At 35.9% G+C, this 19944-nt stretch overlaps 2 protein-coding genes across 2 annotated transcripts in view; one reads left to right on the forward strand and one right to left on the reverse strand.

Annotated features, from left to right (window-relative positions):
• Positions 1-2672: 2672 nt before the first annotated feature.
• Positions 2673-17008, reverse strand: LOC148945925 (tubulin beta chain). The gene is made up of 3 exons (XM_089097792.1): positions 16861-17008; positions 5837-6977; positions 2673-3003 (listed from the first exon to the last, which is right to left on the reverse strand). The coding sequence occupies exons 1-3, from the start codon at positions 16915-16917 to the stop codon at positions 2858-2860; spliced, it is 1344 nt and encodes a 447-aa protein (XP_088953918.1). The 5' UTR covers positions 16918-17008; the 3' UTR covers positions 2673-2857.
• A 143-nt stretch (positions 17009-17151) lies between these two features.
• Positions 17152-19944, forward strand: part of Gmd (GDP-mannose 4,6 dehydratase) — a 74823-nt gene continuing 72030 nt past the window's right edge. Inside the window, exon 1 of the mRNA XM_089097799.1 lies at positions 17152-17211. Within this exon, the coding sequence (XP_088953925.1) occupies positions 17161-17211 (51 nt within the window). The 5' untranslated portion in view covers positions 17152-17160. The remainder of the gene's footprint in view (positions 17212-19944) is intronic.

The following is a 19944-nucleotide window of genomic DNA, read 5'->3' on the forward strand; positions in this document are numbered from 1 at the left end:
CCCTTTTATTTGCGTTGACATTTCTTTATCAAAATAGAATATATACAAAGGGGCAAGTCTGTCTCCGGGCCCCAGTCATGGCTCTTGTAGCCTTGGTCATAAGAATTATCATCAGGAAGGACAGACAGAGAACGTACCAGTTGGAAGGAGGTGTAATAGATGACCGAAGCTTTACAAGGGCAACTTTGAGGTATCTAATGCCAAAGATGATGTTAACGGAAACAAAACAAACGAGCCAGAAGATGGCAATATCGTTGTTGATGTCAATACAGACAACTATGGAGGATGGTATTGCTGTCGTGATGAAATTGACGATGACAAAAATAGTGGTGATATTTGGTTCCTGATAAGATTTTTCGTACTTTCTCTATGGCCACAAAGTTTTGCACGTGGGGTGAATTTTGCGAAGGGAGGGGGGGGGGAATTCACCTACCACTGGATTAGATACACTCTGTGTATCTAGAACCCCTCAAAGTGCTATGTATAAATAACTTGTAACAATACTTAGAATCACTAAACATAAAAATGTGACAGCTTCCATTTTTTCTTGCCGGTTGAATTCTTTCTGTCAAGCTTAATTCCTATTATTTCAAATCATAAGTGGATTATAATCGAGTATTATTTAGACATACATTATATAACTGGTAAGTGTCCATAACATCAAGCCAATTACATGATATTATATATATAGGGAAACTTAATCCAGTATTTCTGCTGAATATTTTCAAAATCAGTTGGGTCCCGATCCTCATAAGAGGGTACAGCGTACGTTATTTTTATTTCTAAGAGCAAGCGCATTGCATAGTCATCGTTCACTAAAAGATGACAAACTTCAAACGTACTTTGAAAGTACGAGTATGCTCTGATTTGCCTCACGGTTGGGACATAGGTCTCAGAAACTTGCTTATTGGGATGGGGCGGGGGGATTCCGTAAAGAGACTGAGTTTTATTTTAGGGGGAAGGTGGCTACACTTTTCTTGTTCATACTTATATACATCGATTGTCCAATTTAAACATAATAATTTTAGGTTAGTTTTAACAAAAAAAAAAGTTAGTTTGTAATTTTATTTTTGAGGTTGGATCCTGTTGTATTATTGCAAATCCCCAAATTACAAGTTAGACAATCTTAGAATAATTAAAACGTAAAAATTTAATCTTGAAACGGCTTAACTTCCTCGAGGACTGATTTCAAGGAATGTTTCTAGGTAAACACATATTAAAAGAAAATATTTTCATCCTTATTACAAAAGCCAAGTCAAACAGTGTTTTATCAGCGAATTATTGCCCCAAACATTTCCTAATCGTGGCACATCGGTAGAATAAAAAGCCTAGTTCCTTGCATCATTCGAATTCCTTTTAGCAAGTTTCCTTTATAGCGTTTCTCAGAAACTGGTAATTGTCCAGGTATAAATTCAAGAAAATACAAAAAGACGAATAATATAGAAAATAAGCAATTGCAAAAGAGGGAACCAAGAAGGGAGAGTCGTACAATAGACCAAAACCCTTTCTCATATAAATGCAGCGCAAAGCAGTTTGATGTGGTCACTGAAACAGAGCATAGTAAGATCAGAGAAATGACACGAAGAAAAATAAATGATTATAATGCAACTTGTAAGTTTGATACAAAATCAACATTAAAATGATCTCACCACCAGTTTATCCGAAATCCTTTTTTTTTCAAAGTGAGTTTAAAATGATTTTGTAGACTCACTCCCAAAATGTAATTATTTTTCAAATTCATGTCGTCTTTTCGCAATGACTTTTTCGTCTGATACCCGTAAGGTTCCAAAAAGAGAAGAGCAAAAACGTCGTAGCGGCACAAAAAAAATTTGATAAATCACAAGATCCAACCCCAGTCCATAAGGCCTATAACCAGTGGGATTACTCACCCTTTTACTACACAAAAGGTTCCTTAACTATCTTTCATTCCGATTTAAAAACGAGTGCAAGAGAAAAGACGAAGTAGGGTCCTGTCAACTATAGAAAAATTGCTAGTCACGGTTTGTCAGGACAGATAGGCTGACGAAGGATAGACACTTTATTCAAAAAAAAAAAAAAAAAACAACAGCCAACCTTTGTTTGAAGTCTGTATGGAGTATTTAGTACCCATTATGGACTATTTTGCATTGAATAATAAAAAGAACAAACCTGAACTGCAAGAATTATGCAATAAGGCTTTAACTCAATTGTTGAAACACGAAGGACAAAAAAAACAAAAATATTTCGCCCTCTGGTTCTGTAGTCCATTTACGGCTCAAGACAATAATTTTTAAGTATTTCTACAAGTTGTTTCAAAATTGTGATGCTTTTGGGACAGTACCTTTTTTATATGTACGTTGCCAAATTTAACCGTGAAATAAAAAAAAAACTTAAATTTCACTATGCGTTTCCTTCGTCAAGATTCGAACATCAATAGTCTGTTGATACCGAAACATAACTACTCCTTCAAAGAAAAGCTAAACCTTATTAAGCTATTTGGTACCGTGATGTCAGCCAAATTTCTTTTTTTTTTAATTTGGCAATGGCTGCTACCAGAAATTGTATAGGGAGGTCTTAATTTTATATCCACTATATATATATATATGTATATATATATATATATATATAAATATGTTACAAAATTTACCTTCAAAAGGCGATAGAGCCAGCTTGATCCTACAAACGAATGCCCATTTCATAAAAAGATAGTTTTTATTTATCAGCAGTGCGTACAGAGACTAGATGGCAAAAATAATAGTAATAAAAAAAATGGAATTTCTTCCATCAAAAAGAAGCCAGCTAGCTCACTGACACACCATTGGAAATTCGTAACAAAATGAAAAAAAGCTCTTCTTAAAACAAATAGGAATGACAAGATCTAAGCTTCGTCTTGGTCGATTTCGCCTTCTTCTCCAAAATCAGCTTCGTCATCGGCAGTGGCTTCCTGGTACTGTTGGTACTCAGACACCAAGTCATTCATGTTGGATTCGGCCTCAGTAAATTCCATCTCGTCCATACCCTCACCTACAATTTATACTCCTTTAATACCAAAAACTACAAGTACAAACGGATAAAAAAGCAGCAAAAATCTTCCGTTATTAAAACTAACAGAGGTATGTATACCCTGACAAGTAAAACAAAACAAGTTTTACAACTTAATTTAGTTTGATTTGTTATAGCTAACTAAAACACACGCAATGGTGATTTCAACCGACATTACACGTCAACGACAACGAGAGATAATTCTTCTCAATATCCAGCCATAGAAATCCTCCTTAAATATCAGTTTGACCCCCCCCCCCTACCTACCCAGTGAAGACCGGACCTGTGCGTTTTCTTATTAAGCACCGTCAGGATTCGTAATACAGAGAGGTACTAAACACCCAAGGGTGTATCCAGGATTTTTGTACAGTTTGTACAGTTGGGGGAGGGGGAATTCAAACCGAGCCCTCCAATGGATACGGCCTTGCACAGTGCTGTTAACTTAATTGTTTATAAACAACAAAAACACCAGACAATCAGTCTGCTTGACACTGAATACATAAATAAATGCCGAGTTTTCAGGGGGTAAAGCAAACCTGTTTCTATTTCACTTCGGAGCCGCACAGTTTTTAGTGAGTCATTTTAGAAACAGGTCCAATTCATATATTAGCGGGAGGTGGGAGGTAGAGGGTACATAGGCCGAAGGTTAGCCCCAAAAGATCAACTACAACGACATTTTGGTAAAGAAAAATATATACTTATTCGTAGACCAAGCCATAAAAGATGTCACGCTCTCTATTCCTAGACCTATTACAGGATCGCTAGGCTTTATACTGAGCATGACAAAAAAAAAAAAAAAAAAAAAAAAAAAAAAATAGCCAGGCGTGTCTGATGTTAAAAATACCTTAATTAGGTATTTTCATTGAAATAAACAGAAAAAACCCTATATTTTGAAAGCACACGCTGAACTGACGAACTTGACACGAGGTATTATAGTCCAAAGCAGAAGAGCCCTAAGTTTAACATACCCCAATCGTGAAAAAACTAAGAGGGACGGACTTTTGCACTTTTTAGGCTGACAATGACTATTTTTATGCCCCTTCCGCAATCTACACTTTCAGTAAGATAAATATGATTGGACACAGGGAGGATTCTTCATAGATTAGTCTAAATTGAACTAAAAAAAAAAAAAAAAAAAAACTATGCGCCCCCTTCCCAAGAATGAGACCAGGTCATGAAACAGAATGCCAAATTTTGAATATTGACTCTCACCAATCTACGTTTTGAATTTACATGACGCTCACCAATCTACATTTTCAGCGTGACAATTTTAACCTGATAAATCTACAAAGAAAAACATTACTGCACAACATTATGACAATACTTACAACCGAGATAACTTAATATTTATGAAAAAGCAATATAACAATAATTTGTGCGCTGACAAACAAATTTTTCAGTCATCCAAAGCAGTTTTTCCGTTTCCTAAAAAAAATCGCTTTTTCAAGACAACTTTGACAACCATGGTTTAAATCTATTCGCTTAATAATAATATAAAAAATAAAGTGATAACCAGGCAATTTTCTTAATATTGTTTTAGTGACATTTTCTTCTACTTTCAATCGATTCCTGTTGGATGAATGAGACTTACAGAAGCTACAATTCATCAGAAGTTTCTACAGCGGATTTTACGACTTAGAGCAAGAAAATGTAGAAAACTAAAATCATCTTTTACTCCTTAAAAACACAGCCCCACCCTCTAGTACTGACCAAGTCTACAAAAATTTACCTTCATCTCCCATGTATTACGCTATTATTCAACGAACTCAAATAACTTATTTCTTTTAAAATAACAAAAGAAAATGCAAAAATAGAACGCGGGAACATTTTTTCTATTCACAAATTACCAAAAAAAAAAAAAAAATCAAGGCCAAAATCCCCTAAATCGCGATGTTTATTCACGATTTCTTTGCACAGAAGGATTTAAACACTAAAAATTACGAAACCCCTAAACTACGCATAAAAACAAGATTCCATTGGCGGGAAACATCTAGACAAAGGGCGAACATCTGCACAACGGACGCAATTTTAATTCCTTTCCATAACACCTTAGGGTAAATCAACAAATGTCAACCACGGACTTCCAACATAACGCCTACCGGGATGTAATTGAAGCACTAATAAACGCACTAATACCTTAAATTCTTTTTTCCAACACAACAATACCTTCCCCACTGAACAAATATTATGGTAATTGGACTTCAGTTACTCAGCATATTTTTCAAACTAATTGCCTCACTAAGCAGCAAAATCTGAAACACAGTCCAAAATATAGATTGTGTTTAGCTTGCGATATCAGCCTCACTAAGCAGCAAAATCTGAAACACAGTTCAAAATATAGAACGTGTTTAGCTTGCGATATCAGAAAATTTCCTCATAAAAACATTAAGGCTATGACCAGGAGCATTTCATGAAAATGAAGGAAGAGGGGAGAGGCAAGGATTCCCCCGTTTTTTTTTAAGATGCAAAATTAAGTATTTTCTGTCCATCTACGGGGAGGATTTTTATTTTTCTTTCGACTTTTTAGATGAAAATGCCAAAAATGTATTTTAGAAGTTTAGGGGTGGGGTTAGAGCAATTACCCCCTTCTGTATTTTCTTAAAGAAAACATAAACACCTGTTCGAGAGATAAAAAAGCTGCCAGAAACTTGTGCAATCTTTAAAGTTTTTCCCTATATACAAGTCTTTAGAAAATATATGAAAATGGAAAGAAATTTTTAAGAACTAAGACGAAAAACCAATGAGCCCGTTTAATCAAATGTTTACAAACTTTTGTTTATTAAAGAAAACTTAATAGAAAGTAGAATGAACTTACCAGTATACCAATGAAGGAAAGCCTTTCGCCTGAACATAGCAGAGAATTGCTCAGATATTCTCTTGAAAAGCTCTTGAATGGCAGTGGAGTTACCAATAAACGTAGCTGACATTTTTAGACCACGTGGTGGAATGTCGCATACAGCTGTTTTGACATTACTTGGGATCCATTCGACAAAATATGAGGAGTTTTTGCTTTGAATGTTCAACATCTGTTCGTCAACTTCTTTCATAGACATACGACCACGGAAAATGGCAGCAACAGTCAAGTAGCGACCATGTCGTGGATCACAAGCAGCCATCATGTTCTTGGCATCAAACATTTGCTGAGTAAGTTCAGGAACAGATAGAGCACGGTATTGTTGCGATCCTCGTGCGGTGAGAGGGGCAAAGCCAGGCATGAAAAAGTGAAGACGAGGGAAAGGGACCATGTTAACAGCGAGTTTTCGGAGATCTGCATTGAGCTGGCCAGGGAATCGCAGACAAGTTGTGACACCGGACATAGTTAGAGATACCAAATGATTTAAGTCACCATACGTAGGTGTGGTCAGCTTTAAGGTACGGAAGCAAATATCATATAGGGCTTCGTTATCAATACAGAATGTTTCATCGGTGTTTTCTACAAGCTGATGAACTGACAAGGTGGCATTATATGGCTCGACAACGGTGTCTGAAACTTTAGGTGATGGTACAACTGAAAAGGTGTTCATAATCCTATCAGGGTACTCTTCACGGATTTTCGATATCAAAAGTGTACCCATACCAGAGCCAGTTCCACCCCCTAAGCTATGTGTAAGCTGGAATCCCTGAAGACAATCACAGCTTTCAGATTCTTTTCTGACAACATCTAAGACAGAGTCGACCAGTTCAGCTCCTTCTGTGTAGTGACCTTTGGCCCAATTGTTACCAGCACCAGACTGTCCAAAGACAAAGTTGTCTGGTCTAAAAATACCTCCATAAGGTCCTGATCTGACAGAGTCCATTGTACCAGGTTCTAAATCGACCAAGATAGCTCTAGGAACGTACTTGCCGCCTCCAGCTTCATTGTAATAAACATTCACCCTTTCAAGTTGCAGATCCGATTCGCCTTTGTAAACACCATTTGGCTGGATGCCATGTTCATCAGAAATTATTTCCCAGAACTAGAAAAGAACAATAAGTTTTCAACATACAATTCTTCTAGACGAAGTAAAATTTGGACACAAAACTGTACATAACCAAAAAAAAACACAGGAATAAGTCAGGATATCTCAAATTTAAGTGCCATGAGAGAATACTAACTACAATGTCTTTTAGTTGTCATACTAAACTAGTAACATTTGTAAACACCAAAGTATAATCACCTACGGAACAAGTACTGACAAAACTCTCCAAAAGTGACCCCGCGTACCTCAGCGCCTCTAGACACAAAGTGCTGTACTACTTAATCGCTCCGAGCCAAAGAACTTTGCTACGAGCCAATACATTATGCTAGAGCGTGATTCAGGCGACGAGTGACCGGGAAAGTTGTATTGAATGTAACTACGGTATTTAGTTGCCAGGTTCGCATAGGTAAGGAATCGTCTCCGGAGACGCGGACAAGGGTCACTTTTTGTGTGTGGAGGATAGGTTTTGTCAGTACTTGTTCCGTAGGTGATTATACTTTGGTAAACACTAAGCAAGTGATTAAACCGGTAATATATTGTTTCTAGGGACGTTGAAGAGTGGATTAGCCTGATTCAAGCATAATGTTGCCAACTCACTCTTCTTTCATGTTGTTACCTGGTAGGCTGCACAAATATGTTTAGGCATTTCTTCCTTTTTTTTGGTCTCATATCCTACCATGTAGCTTTTAGATTTGTGTTGACGGAAGCGCACTATTTTATAACCGACAAACATTTATGCTTAACGCAGGACCATATCCAGGATTTACGTTCGAGGAGGGGAGGGGGATACAATAAAAAAAAACACGAATTGGAAAACATTTTGGGAGATCCGAACCCCCTACCCCCTGGATACGGTTTTGGCTTACCGCTATTTGCATTAACAAATAAATCCATTTTCAATGAGAGCTTGAGAATTAATGACCAAAACAGGATTACAGATTTTCTAGCTTTGGCAGCTAAAGCGAGTCGATTTTTTATGGTAGCCTACTTTTTTTTATACAGTACATTAATCATCATACTTTCAAACTCGTAATTATAAAGTATTTCATTTGTGAAAGTGTCATTCACAAAACTCGACTAGAACTCGCGCCGCGTGTAATTTAGAGCAAGCCAATTTCCATAATCATCCCCCTCCCCTAAACAAATCCTATATCGAGCACTGCACCTGAAATAATATTATACTTGATTTTAAGTTTATCTTTGGGGAGGATTTCTTTACTTCAGATGAATGATATTTTTGGTTTACCTTACAAGCTAAAATTACACAATATTTAATACCATATGTAGTAGGCTAAAGGAGTGATGACATTGGCATGTTATAAATTGATACAAAGAAAACAATGGAGACTGGGAATCAGGAGTAAGGGGCTAAGATAGAGACACGTGAAGAAAGGAAAGCAATCATGGGAAACATTACACAACGAAAAAGCTCTGGAAAGTATCGAAGAAAATCACAAATGAATAAATTAGATTAGTGTCCCAGTCCCACCTCTGGATAATGTTCAGCAATATATTTTTTTTTTTGACGATTTCAACGTCATACAAAACCAGAAAACCGGAATCACGAGAGCTTGGTTTGAAAAAACCTGTTGCAACACTAATTTGTTCCCAAGCATTTTCATCTAATAATATGTATTTGAATCTTTTGTCCTTTGAGCGTTCAGTTTAAAATAAAAACCGCTATAAATCATCCCTCTGATTGGCTAATCAGAAAACTTACAAATGGAAGTTGAATACTGCCCAACTCCCCATAGTATGCATGAGATACATTATTGGGGATGCAATCATACGTAATTTTGTTCTGATCTACAAGTATGACTATATTATGGCTCATGTATAACGATAGCAGGGATACATGTTAAATTTAGATATAACACGGACGCAGGGACGCCATTTGGAGGGCGGGGCGAGGGTTACTTGGACACCATCAAAATCATAAATTCTTGGTCATTTTTTATTCGAATTACAAATACGCAGGTTTTTTTTTAAATATTACCCCCCCCCCCAATGCTAACTTCTACATACATATAGTTCAAACCCATTCACACGCTCTTAAAGCCACTTGACCTTTGACATGACGAGAAACAACATTAAGTTGTTGAAAATTATGACAGATTGCCGAAGACTATCCTTTTTGGCCAACCTTCAAGGGCTAAACGGAAAGCAAGTGGTCTGCGGTTGGGGTGGGAGAATGTCATAAAGAAAGATCCAAGGGAAATGGAAACTTCCTGGGAGGGTGCAAAGAGGGAGGCTTTGAATAGATTGGGGTGGAAAAGGAGGGTAAGTAGCTGCGCTGGCCTAAGGCGGCTTGGTGCTGTGGTGAGTTGTTAGTAGTAGTAGTAGATTGAAAGTATGTTGGGAATTGTCTGAAAATTGTACTGTTTTACTAAATTTTTTTTTTAAAGAAAGATCCCTTTCCAAGAAAAAATCCGAGTAATATCATAATTCTGGCTTGGTGAATGGATAGATCTGAGACTAGTGAATCAATGATATTAGTATCTTATTTTTTCGTTATAAAATTATAGCTAAAAGCTTGTTGCAATATCACACTTTTTAGAGGGAACATACACCTTATAATATCAAATAATGTTTCTTAGGCTATGAATACCTTTTCTGACTTGCATACCCTTACTACGCAGTCCCACAAGCCTAAATTAATAAGCGATAATCAGAGGCATCACTAGCCAAAGTTTTTTTGGGGGTGGGAAGGGGGGCAATGGATTTTTCTGACTGGCTGGTCTTTCTTACCCACTGATTTTGGTAATATTGTTATTAAGATTACTTTTTTTTGCCTTTTTACTGACAGACTGATTTTCTCTGGTGCTTCACGCCACTATTTTACAAACTGGCTGAAAACATTGGGTAGGGGAGTGTGAACCATCTGCCTATACATGACACCCCTGACTACAATATCCTTATTACAATGGTAATTTTTGGAGAAATATTGTTAAGTTAGGGTTCCTCTCAAGGATACAAGTTAATAAAATATAAACAGTACCATTAGATCCCTATTTTATGCTCTTCTCAAATACCATCCGTCATTTTTCTGACACTACATCCCAAACCTCCCCTAGGGTCCCATGTATAGCCGACTGATATATATCTTTGATATTTTTCATCTCATGACACGTTGTATAATTGGTAGCTGTATTCTTGACTTACTTAAATCCAGTTCTACCAGACTGTTTACAACAAAATTGTGGATAAAAATATTATTTGAAATAATTTAAAGGTGTGGATAAAAAGAAAAGAAATATCCTATATATTATAAAGTATTTCTTTGTCTTAATACTTTTTTTGTATGTATTCTAGGGCTTTATCTGGAACGTCAGAAAATCAACAATATTTGGAAAGAGCATAAAATAAGGAATTAATGGCACTACTTATGTTCTATTAGCATATTTCCTTTCTTAGTAACTTATATAATGTTGAAAATTGATAATTACAAGGCTCTAAAAATGAAATTCTGCTGCAGATTTGTACATGAAAAAGATAACAAAATAAGAACAACACTCCATTGACACTAACATTAACACTCCACTCCATGGTAAGACAACTTACCTAAGGACTTGTATAACTAATATTTTTGTTAATAAGTGCCTTAACCTGAGGCCTTTTTTTGGGAGCTGAAAAGCAAAGCTTACTTAGCGTTCCTGAGATTATTTCTGTTATTCACAACAAGCAGAAAGCTGCCTGAGTGTTATTACCAATCAGGCAAGAATCACCTAGACTTGGTAGTGAATCGAGAATGCTAGTGGTATTTGACCCTAAATTCAAATGATAATGGTTCAAGACTTTAATGAAACTTCCAATTTTGACATTTTTCCTGATGTTATAGTTAATTTCTTCAAGCAATTAATAGCATTTTTAAAACTATGCAAGGTAATGACAGGAACCAATTACTAACACTGTTTTGTATGTAAAAAATTGATTATAATAATGGAAGCATGGTCAGTTTTTATATAGATTGTCGTTTCATTTGTAACTAGCTGGTATAATTTCATTAGCCTGTTACATAAACCAGCAATGTATTCCACTTTTTTTTCTGCTAAGACACATCTTTTTGCAAAGACCCCCTCTATTTGATTCAGCCTAAGACAAAAAAGGCAGAAAACATGTATCCATTAAAATGATTATCCCTTCTCAAGGCAAGCTTGCACCAGCTCAGAGGTACCTGCCAACAAAAGCATCACTATAGAAATTGAATGCCCTATAGCAATTTTAGAATTTCACAGAATGCAATGTGAAGCATTGAAGACTGTCCTTGAAAGCCTGTCAACCCCTTACTAACGACCACATTCAACAATAGGATATAAAGTCAATAATTGAGGATTCTCTAAGAAAACACAATAAGTGGGTCTGTGGGCTATAACTACAAAGATTTCCTAAAATCCTAATCTTGGCATCCTAATAATATTTTGAGTGGCGATTTTAATAGAAACAGCTGCTGAAATTCTAATAATTTTGAAGCATAGAAAACTGGGTACTTCCACAACATACACCCTATCTAATGTTCTTCTAATATGTTTCCCTGATGCTCAATCCTAATGAAATATGCCAAAATAAGATAAAAATATAATACTAGCACAAACAAATTTGTGCTATATATTTGAAGATTAGGGGGGTGGGGGGAAATTATAGCAGGTCTGCATACCTAATGTGTTAGGTACAATTATTCTGTATATTATGTAGAAAGAATTGTTTCTAACTTAACACTGTCCAAATATTGTAGCCCCCCCCCCCTAATGTGCAAATATATAGGCCAAATTATACATTTTCTACCTATTCTGTCACTTCTAGGGTAAAATACCTCTTTTTGGGAAAGACCACTTTTCTTTGGCATTCCAGAAAAATAACAATGGGTTTTTGGACCACCGCTATTTTACTACAGCATGATGGAATGTGAGGGCAGTAACAAGAACTCCACCTTCTTGGTCAAATTTTCACCAATAATTTGTCAACATAAATTAAAAATGTGGTCTCTGTTTTGACAAGCAGTTCAAAAGAAAACTATATTTAATATTTGCAATTTACAGAAAATCAGCTATCTGTTAATATGTGAACAAAACCGAAACACTAAAAGGATATATACATCAACATAGGATAATTGGTATTTCCAAAGAGGTCCTTGCAGTTAAGTCAATAAACTAATAATTTCAAGTCTGATCTCAAATAATTTTAGAAAAAAAAAATAATTGATGTATAGCTTAGATTATTAGCTCTTCTCTGATATATACAATTCTTCTCAATTCCCCTTTGGTAACAAAATGGGAGGGTTTTAGGTTTACATAATTTTACTCAATTGGATACTGTTTTTTTACCCCATTTGTCTTATCTCACCCTAAACTGAAAAAAAAAAACTGGTTCTATAATGCACCAATGAATGAACAACTTGAGTGGTAGGGCATATATCATACAAGTACTAAAAACTATAATGTCAAGAAATAGCCATGGATGGCCTTTGTGTTTGAGTTTTGTTTGAATCTTTTTTGTAAGATTAAATAATCTTATGTTTGAATCTTTGGAAACAGCATAAAATAAGAAATGTGGGCTGACTATTACACAAAATATAAGCAGGCGCGAAACAAGCTTAGAAGTCTCTCCAGAAATATCACCGAGAAGTATGAGGAATCAGTGGCAGCTGCAACAAAAACTAACCCTAAGAAATTTTGGAGGTATGTGTCATCGGGTAAGCCTGGAAGGCATTCTGTCACTCAGCTTGTACAAGATGGATCTAAAATCTGCGACCCAAGGAAGATAGCTAATGCATTAAATAAGCAGTTTATTTCAGTATTCACAGTTGCAGATAATGCCCCACTTCCAGACCCCCCACAGTACAAAATTCAAAAAGTATGCCACCCATCAATATTACTAAGGTAGGTGTAGAGACTCGACGAAAGAAGATTAACCCAAATAAATTAACCGGACCTGACAGAGTGCCCCCTCACCTCTTAAAGGAGACGTATGCAGTACTATCACATCCTCTCACCCTACTATTCCAAAAGTCCCTAAATACTAAATCTATTCCACAAGACTGGAAGGAAGCTTACATTACACCTGTTCATAAGGGAAGCAGCAGAGATGAAGCCAGCAACTATCGACCAATTAGTCTCTCCTCGGGAGTGGGAAAACTTCTTGAAGGCATAGTTAATTCAGCCATTATTGAACATCTAAATGCGTACAAGCTACTATCTCCCAGCCAGCATGGCTTCCACCCCAGTCGATCAGTTGATACTAACCTCATTGATGCTTACGAGCATGTCACAGAACTTATGGACATAGGATCCCCAGTTGATATGATATTATTAGACTTAGCAAAAGCGTTTGATAAAGTATGTCATAGGAGGCTAAATTCTAAACTCCACGCAATAGGCCTCCACGATGAAGTCATAAATTGGACGATGCAATTTCTTACCAACAGGAAGCAGGTGGTAAGAGTATTTGGGGATGGTGGATCAATTTTCTTCTCAGAATCAGCAGATGTAGAAAGCGGAGTACCCCAAGGCATGGTTTTGGGCCCAACTCTATTCAACATCTATATTAATGATGCATCTTCAATCATAAAGAATAAGATTTGCTTATATGCTGATAATTCCAAAATAATTTGTCCAATTTATGACCCCCAAAGTACCAAAGACATCCAAACAGATCTCAACGCACTCTCAACGTGGGCAAAAACCTGGCGACTAGAATTTAATATCCAGAAATGCAAGGTCATACACTTTGGAGCAAACAACCCTCTCAGCCAGTATTTTATGGAATCCAATTGTGGTTTTAAACAGCCACTTACAACCAGTCACTGCAAAAAAGATCTGGGAGTCTTGGTTGATAACAAGCTCAAATTCAACTTACACATGCAGTCTGCAGTAGCCAAAGCCAACCAAACTCTCAGTATAATAAAGAGAATATTCTGCAGTAGATCTCCAGCAGTGATTACTAAGCTCCTAAAGGGCCTGATCTGACCAAAATTAGAATTTGGGATGTCCATTGCCACGCCAGTTAACAAGCTTGACCAATCGATTCTGGAATCGGTGCAGCGGAGAGCAACGAAATGCATAAGGGGTTTTCAAAATTTGCCATATTCTACCAGACTTCAGAGGCTCAAAATACCATCTCTCACATACCAACGTAAGCGAGGAGATGTATTGATGACATACAAATTGATCTGCAACCACGATATCATCCCTGACTTATTCCAGTTAGATAGTTTGTCAAGAACAAGAGGGCACCCCCTAAAGCTCTACCGGAAACGCGCTAATACCAGGCTGCGAAACAAATTTTTCTCCAACCTTGTGGTTGGCCTATGGAATTCCCTTAGCCAGAATGCAGTCACGTCCCCTACTACCGAAGCCTTCATGTCAGCTGTTGACAGAGATTGGTGCAGCAAGCCATGGCACACAGTTTGGGATGTGCCCGATGAGCTGAGTCACCATCATCATTGACTAGCGTCTACAGGATTCGTCCTTATCGCTGGCTAGTGCGATTTAAGGTAATTTAAGGTGATTACCTTAATTTGCACTTTGTAGCAAAATTAAGTTCCATACTCATAAAAATAGTACCATTAGATTCCTCATTTCCTGCTATTTTCAAATACCATGGTTCATTTTCTGAAACTATACATTCTCCCTCAAAATCCTAGGTTAATAGCTGATGATAAAGGCCAATAGGATTAATCAGTTATCATGTTTCCTTCCAATATTAATCATTTATAATCATTTTAAATAATACTTCAGTAGATAGTACACTGAATCACAGACAAAGATAGATTCCAGACCATGATAATACAAACCTTGTACCATAAAATTCTAGACAAGCTACATTTTGTTATCTTGGAAAGGGGTTAAAATGAGACTTTCAGGGAAGGATCTCTAGGACACTGACCTTTGAAAATTGTTTAAAAATTATGCAAAATATATCTTCTGCTTAAATGAAGTACGCTTACAAGAAAAATACTTTGCTAAATCCCAATTTAGCCTAGGAGGTTTCAAAGATGTGCAAATACATTTCCTGAATAAAAAAAAAAAAAATTGATATGCCTTAATTTGCTCAAATAACAGGAATTGCATTTTCAAAACTAAAATCAGAGAGAAAAAATTGACAATTAAGGTATAATGTTGTTTTGCCAGAATTCAAACAGACCTAGGTAAAGAATTCATTTTCCTAACCTAACCCCTTTCCAAGATAGCCAAAGGGGTAAATTTTTTTTGCAGTTCCTTTTATTGACTCACAAATAAATTAAACATACCACTTGATGCCTTTTTTATGCTCTTAATTTTTTGTTGTTCATAATATTGACTTATGAATAAAGTAAACATACCACTCGATGCCCTTCTTTATGCTCTTTCCAAATATAGTGATCATTTTTGTTGGAAATGAATTTTACCCCCACCCCTGTATATATACCAATTCAGGGTATATATTATGCACACTAGGGGAGCAGGAGGAAAGTTTAAACTTACCTCTCATTTACATCAGAAATTAAATTCACCCCCCCCCCTAAGTTGCAAATATACACAATGAATTGGTATATATAGAGTTGGGGGTAAAATTCATTTACAACAGAAATTATTATTATATTTGGAAAGAGCATAAAAAAAGGCATCAAGTGGTATGTTCACTTTATTCATAAGTCAATAATATGAACAACAAACAATTTACCCAGATATATACTTTGAATTGGTATAAGCCTATATAGGATGAGGGTAAAATTCATTTGCTATAAAATATTAGCCTATTATATTCATAAATAGCATAAAAAAAGGCATTGAGTGGTATGTTCACTATAGGACCGTTTTTCACTCATCAATGTGCTAAGATCTTGCATCTTTTATCAGAAAATGCTTAAAAGTGAAATCTTTGAACTAAGGATCTTAAATCTTTTGTTGTTTGAACAATTGAACAATGATGTGTATATCATCAAAGTTCTCTCATTGGTCAATATCTACAAAATCATATTATTGAGTTAGGACTAAAGTGAATACACCATTCAATGCCTTTTTTTATGCTGATTACGAATATAATAAGCATTTCTATCGGAAATGAATTTCAGCCCCCCCTATATATTCAGGGTTAGGTATAGCGTATGTAGGGGGGGGGGGGGCTGTAGTTCAATTCCGTTATAAATGCTTATTATATTCGTAATCAGCATAAAAAAAGAGATCAAATGGTGTATTCACTTTATTCCTAACTCAATAATATGATTTCGTAGATATTGACCCTCTCATCATTGTTCTATAGGCCTATGGGCAGAAAAATGGCATCCTTCATGCTTTTTACTAACATCAGTGAGCTGTAAGATATTAGAACAAAGATGAGTTAAAAACGATAATCTTTGCAGAAAGATGCAAGATCTTAGTGCTAAAAAATGGGGCTTTTATTTGTAAGTCAATAATATGAACAGCAAAAAATTACCACCAAAAGTAGCCAAGCTAAACTCGAATTTTACCAAAAGAACTGTCAAGTAGGCTAGGCAAATTTGCAAGACTTGGAAATAAGAAGGTTAACAAAGCAGCTTGACAATACCTTCCTAGAGTATGTTATTGGCACTGGATAAATTTCTGAAAGTTTTCATTTTCCTAACCTAGCCCCTCTCCAAGATAGCAAAACTAGCTAGGCCTAGTCTAGAATTTTACCTGGGGTTGTACAAGCTGGATATTTACCAAAAAATCCTTGCCCCCCCCTGCATTTTTATTAATTAGCGCCCGTAAATATCTTACGTTATCTTTCACAACTGCTTTCCAAACTTACTTTAACAGGCTATTCTTAGGATGAATAAGACTACAATAGCCTATACTAAGCAAGCTCAATGAAACTCTCAAGAGATTTAAGGTGGTTCAGGAAATCGATAATGCCTCATTGATGTTAAAAGGTAAAGAAATACCTTGGCTCCAATCTGATTGCCGCATTGTCCCACTTGAACATGAACGATTTCCCTCATCTTTCAACCAATAAATATCAACGTATATAACAGCTTTCCTGGATGCCTGATTTGAAACTGAAATGGTAAATGACGGTTAGTTTGAATTCAAAAAGTCGACCACGCCCGGCTAGCATCATTTTGTTGTATGTTGATTGGCTAACAAATTTTCAAATTAACTAATAGAACTTTGGGTGTAGCGCCATCTATTTCTTATGTCAGTTCTTATTTTTCATCACATTCATTTTTCAAAAATTGAAAAACATGGAAAATAGGAAGAGAAAATCAGCATTGATTTCGGGAATTACTGGCCAGGTCAGGATTGTGACCTGGTAAAGGGTTATGTGCTATAAATACATAGTGTTGAACGTCTTAGTACTTTGTGGAGGGTTTTATTAAAATAGCTTAAACCTAGGCTGATTTATTTGAGCCTCAAAAGTAAAACACTTTAGTAAATTCTAAGATTTCTTGAGAACCTGGACCCAGACCAGGTGCTCCCGTGCATACATCTGCTTTTAATGAATGATGAAAAAGGAGCGTAATTAGGCCTGTAGAATAGTTTCGTTTGTTAGTCGTATAGCCTGTGCCTCTATACTATAGGCTATTGAAGTTTCATAAATTGTGGATATAGGCTAGGCTAAACTAAAACCAAGCTCATTATCAACATTTTCATCCTATTAAAATCACAAGTAAAATGGAAGATTCCCATGTTTTAGTGTAGGCTAATAAAGCATTTTTGGATAAATTTGACATGTTTTTCTAGGCCTATCTTGGGAGAAGGTAAGGTGCAAAAATCTTTAGGAATACTTGCAGACCCTAAACTAGGCTATGTCTTATGAAGATCTGTTAAGGTATATATTGGTAAAATTCTAGTTTAGCTACGTTTTGCTATTCTTGGGAAGGGGTTAGGTTAGGAAAATGAAACTTATAAGGATGGGTTTACAGACTAAATTATGTCTCAGGAAAGTATTTTGAAGTACCTACCTTGACCAGGGTTGTTACCACAAAAAAAATGAAAATCACCAGTTTTTCGCCAAGAATCACTAGTTTTTCACCAAAATCACCAGTTTCTCACCAAGAAAATCACTAGTTTCTCACCAAATATTGGTGGTCAATAATGATAGGCTTCACACCAAAAAGACACATTGGGTACCCTGAGATAAGACATTATTTTTTTCAAAGACTACTGCTCAAGAAGGAAGAGAAGATAAATTTTTACCAAATCATATTATTGACTTGTGAATAAAGTGAATATGCCATTGATGCCTTTTTTTATGCTCTTTCCAAATATAATAGGCTAATCATTTTTGTTGGAAACGAATTTTACCCCCACCCCTATATAGCCTATACCAATACAGGGTGTATATTTGCACATTAGGGGGGAGGGTGGGGGCATCAAGTGGTATGTTCACTTTATTTGTAAGTCAATAATATGATTTGGTAAAAATTTACCAAAGAGAATTTATACCAAAAACTGGAGTTCTAGTCAAAACTCAAACTGTGACCCTAAAATCCTGTTTCTGCACATAAACAACCTTTTTATTTACTTAAATACTATTTTAATTTACTTTGCAAAATCTTCCCAGGTTTCTATTCAAAAGAATAACCACAATAATCCTTTTTTATCCTCAAATTGAATTCTACAGCAAATGCAAAGCACAAAATGGTAATACAATATAACTGACCAGAAACCACAGTGAAAAAGAGCTTGAAAGAATGGAATAAAGCATATTTCCTCTCTTTGTCTCAAGATTACTTGTCAACACTAACTGCAGGAATAATAAAACAGAACACCTATATTGAAGATACTTCAGCCCAAAGTCCTGCAAGCAGAGGGAATGTAGATGATTTGAATCCAATCAATAGTACAAATATAATAGGCCATAGCAGGAACATCAGCCTTAAATTTAGTGTAGTATCAACTATAAAAAATTTCTAGCGAGGCTCGTCCAATTGCAACATTCTGTATATAAGAAAATAATAAGAAAAATTTGCTTTTAAACTTCTCCCTTAAGAATCCATTTACTTTAATGCTAAAGATTAATTTCTGAGCAAACTCCCATCAGAAATCTAGTTAGGCTGAGCCTAATCTCAGTCCTGGTAAGGGTGAACTATGCATGTTTCTGTATGTGTCATGGACAAGTAGGTGTGACAAAAGTCTAAAGAACCAAAAAAATTTGTCAATTTCTCTGATTAGTGTGTTCAAGACTAAAAAAACAAAATATATGTTGCAATGAAGACCTAGTATCTTTTCTTCCCTTTCCCTGAGACTGTTTGGTCCTTTGGGGAAAAACCTATCCTAGGATGCTGAGTCTATGCTCATGTGGGACTATGCTTTCTTTACCTGAAAAATTATTGTTTTTGTTTCTGAGCCTCAATCTGTTTATAGCACACATGGGACATGCATGTATTTACAAATTAAAATTTGTAACTATGAAGAAGCTGATTGCCAAGCTAAAAGGATACAGAAAAGCTGAAAAATAACACCACCATTCTTTAGAAATGACAAATAAAAACAAGACATAAAATATGAAAGTCACTTATTATTTTACCTCAGTAAGACAGTGGAAACCAATCGTTATTATTATTAATCATAAATGGAGTAAGCCATAGGATTGTCTCATACAGCACAAATTACATACCATGAGCAACACTTATAAACAACAAAAACAAAAACTATAAACTTCATAATAAAACAAAAACGAAGATACCCTACAACAAATATGCACTTCATGGTCCTAGGTACTGCCTAGGTACTTTCATAAAATGAGGTCTCAACTAATGCTGTTTTGAAAGCTGCAACATCATTCACCAGAACTACTTGGTTGGGCAATTTGTTCCATGATTTTACTGAACAATTTACAAAGGAACTCTGTCCAACTTTCCTTGATACCCTTGACTGGTACAATTTTAAAGAGTTCTGCCATGTAGATGGATAATGACTAAACTCAAAGAAATCTTCCCAAGACACATGGTCAATACCCTTTATGATGCAGAAAGTGTTGACAAGGTCCATTCTGTCCCTTCTGAATTGCAGAGATGGTAAGC

The sequence above is a fragment of the Artemia sp. Qi Xiang Cuo genome, chromosome 12 (genome assembly GCF_049724085.1).
Source record: "Artemia sp. Qi Xiang Cuo chromosome 12, ASM4972408v1, whole genome shotgun sequence".
In the NCBI taxonomy this organism is placed as follows: Eukaryota; Metazoa; Arthropoda; class Branchiopoda; order Anostraca; family Artemiidae; genus Artemia; species Artemia sp. Qi Xiang Cuo.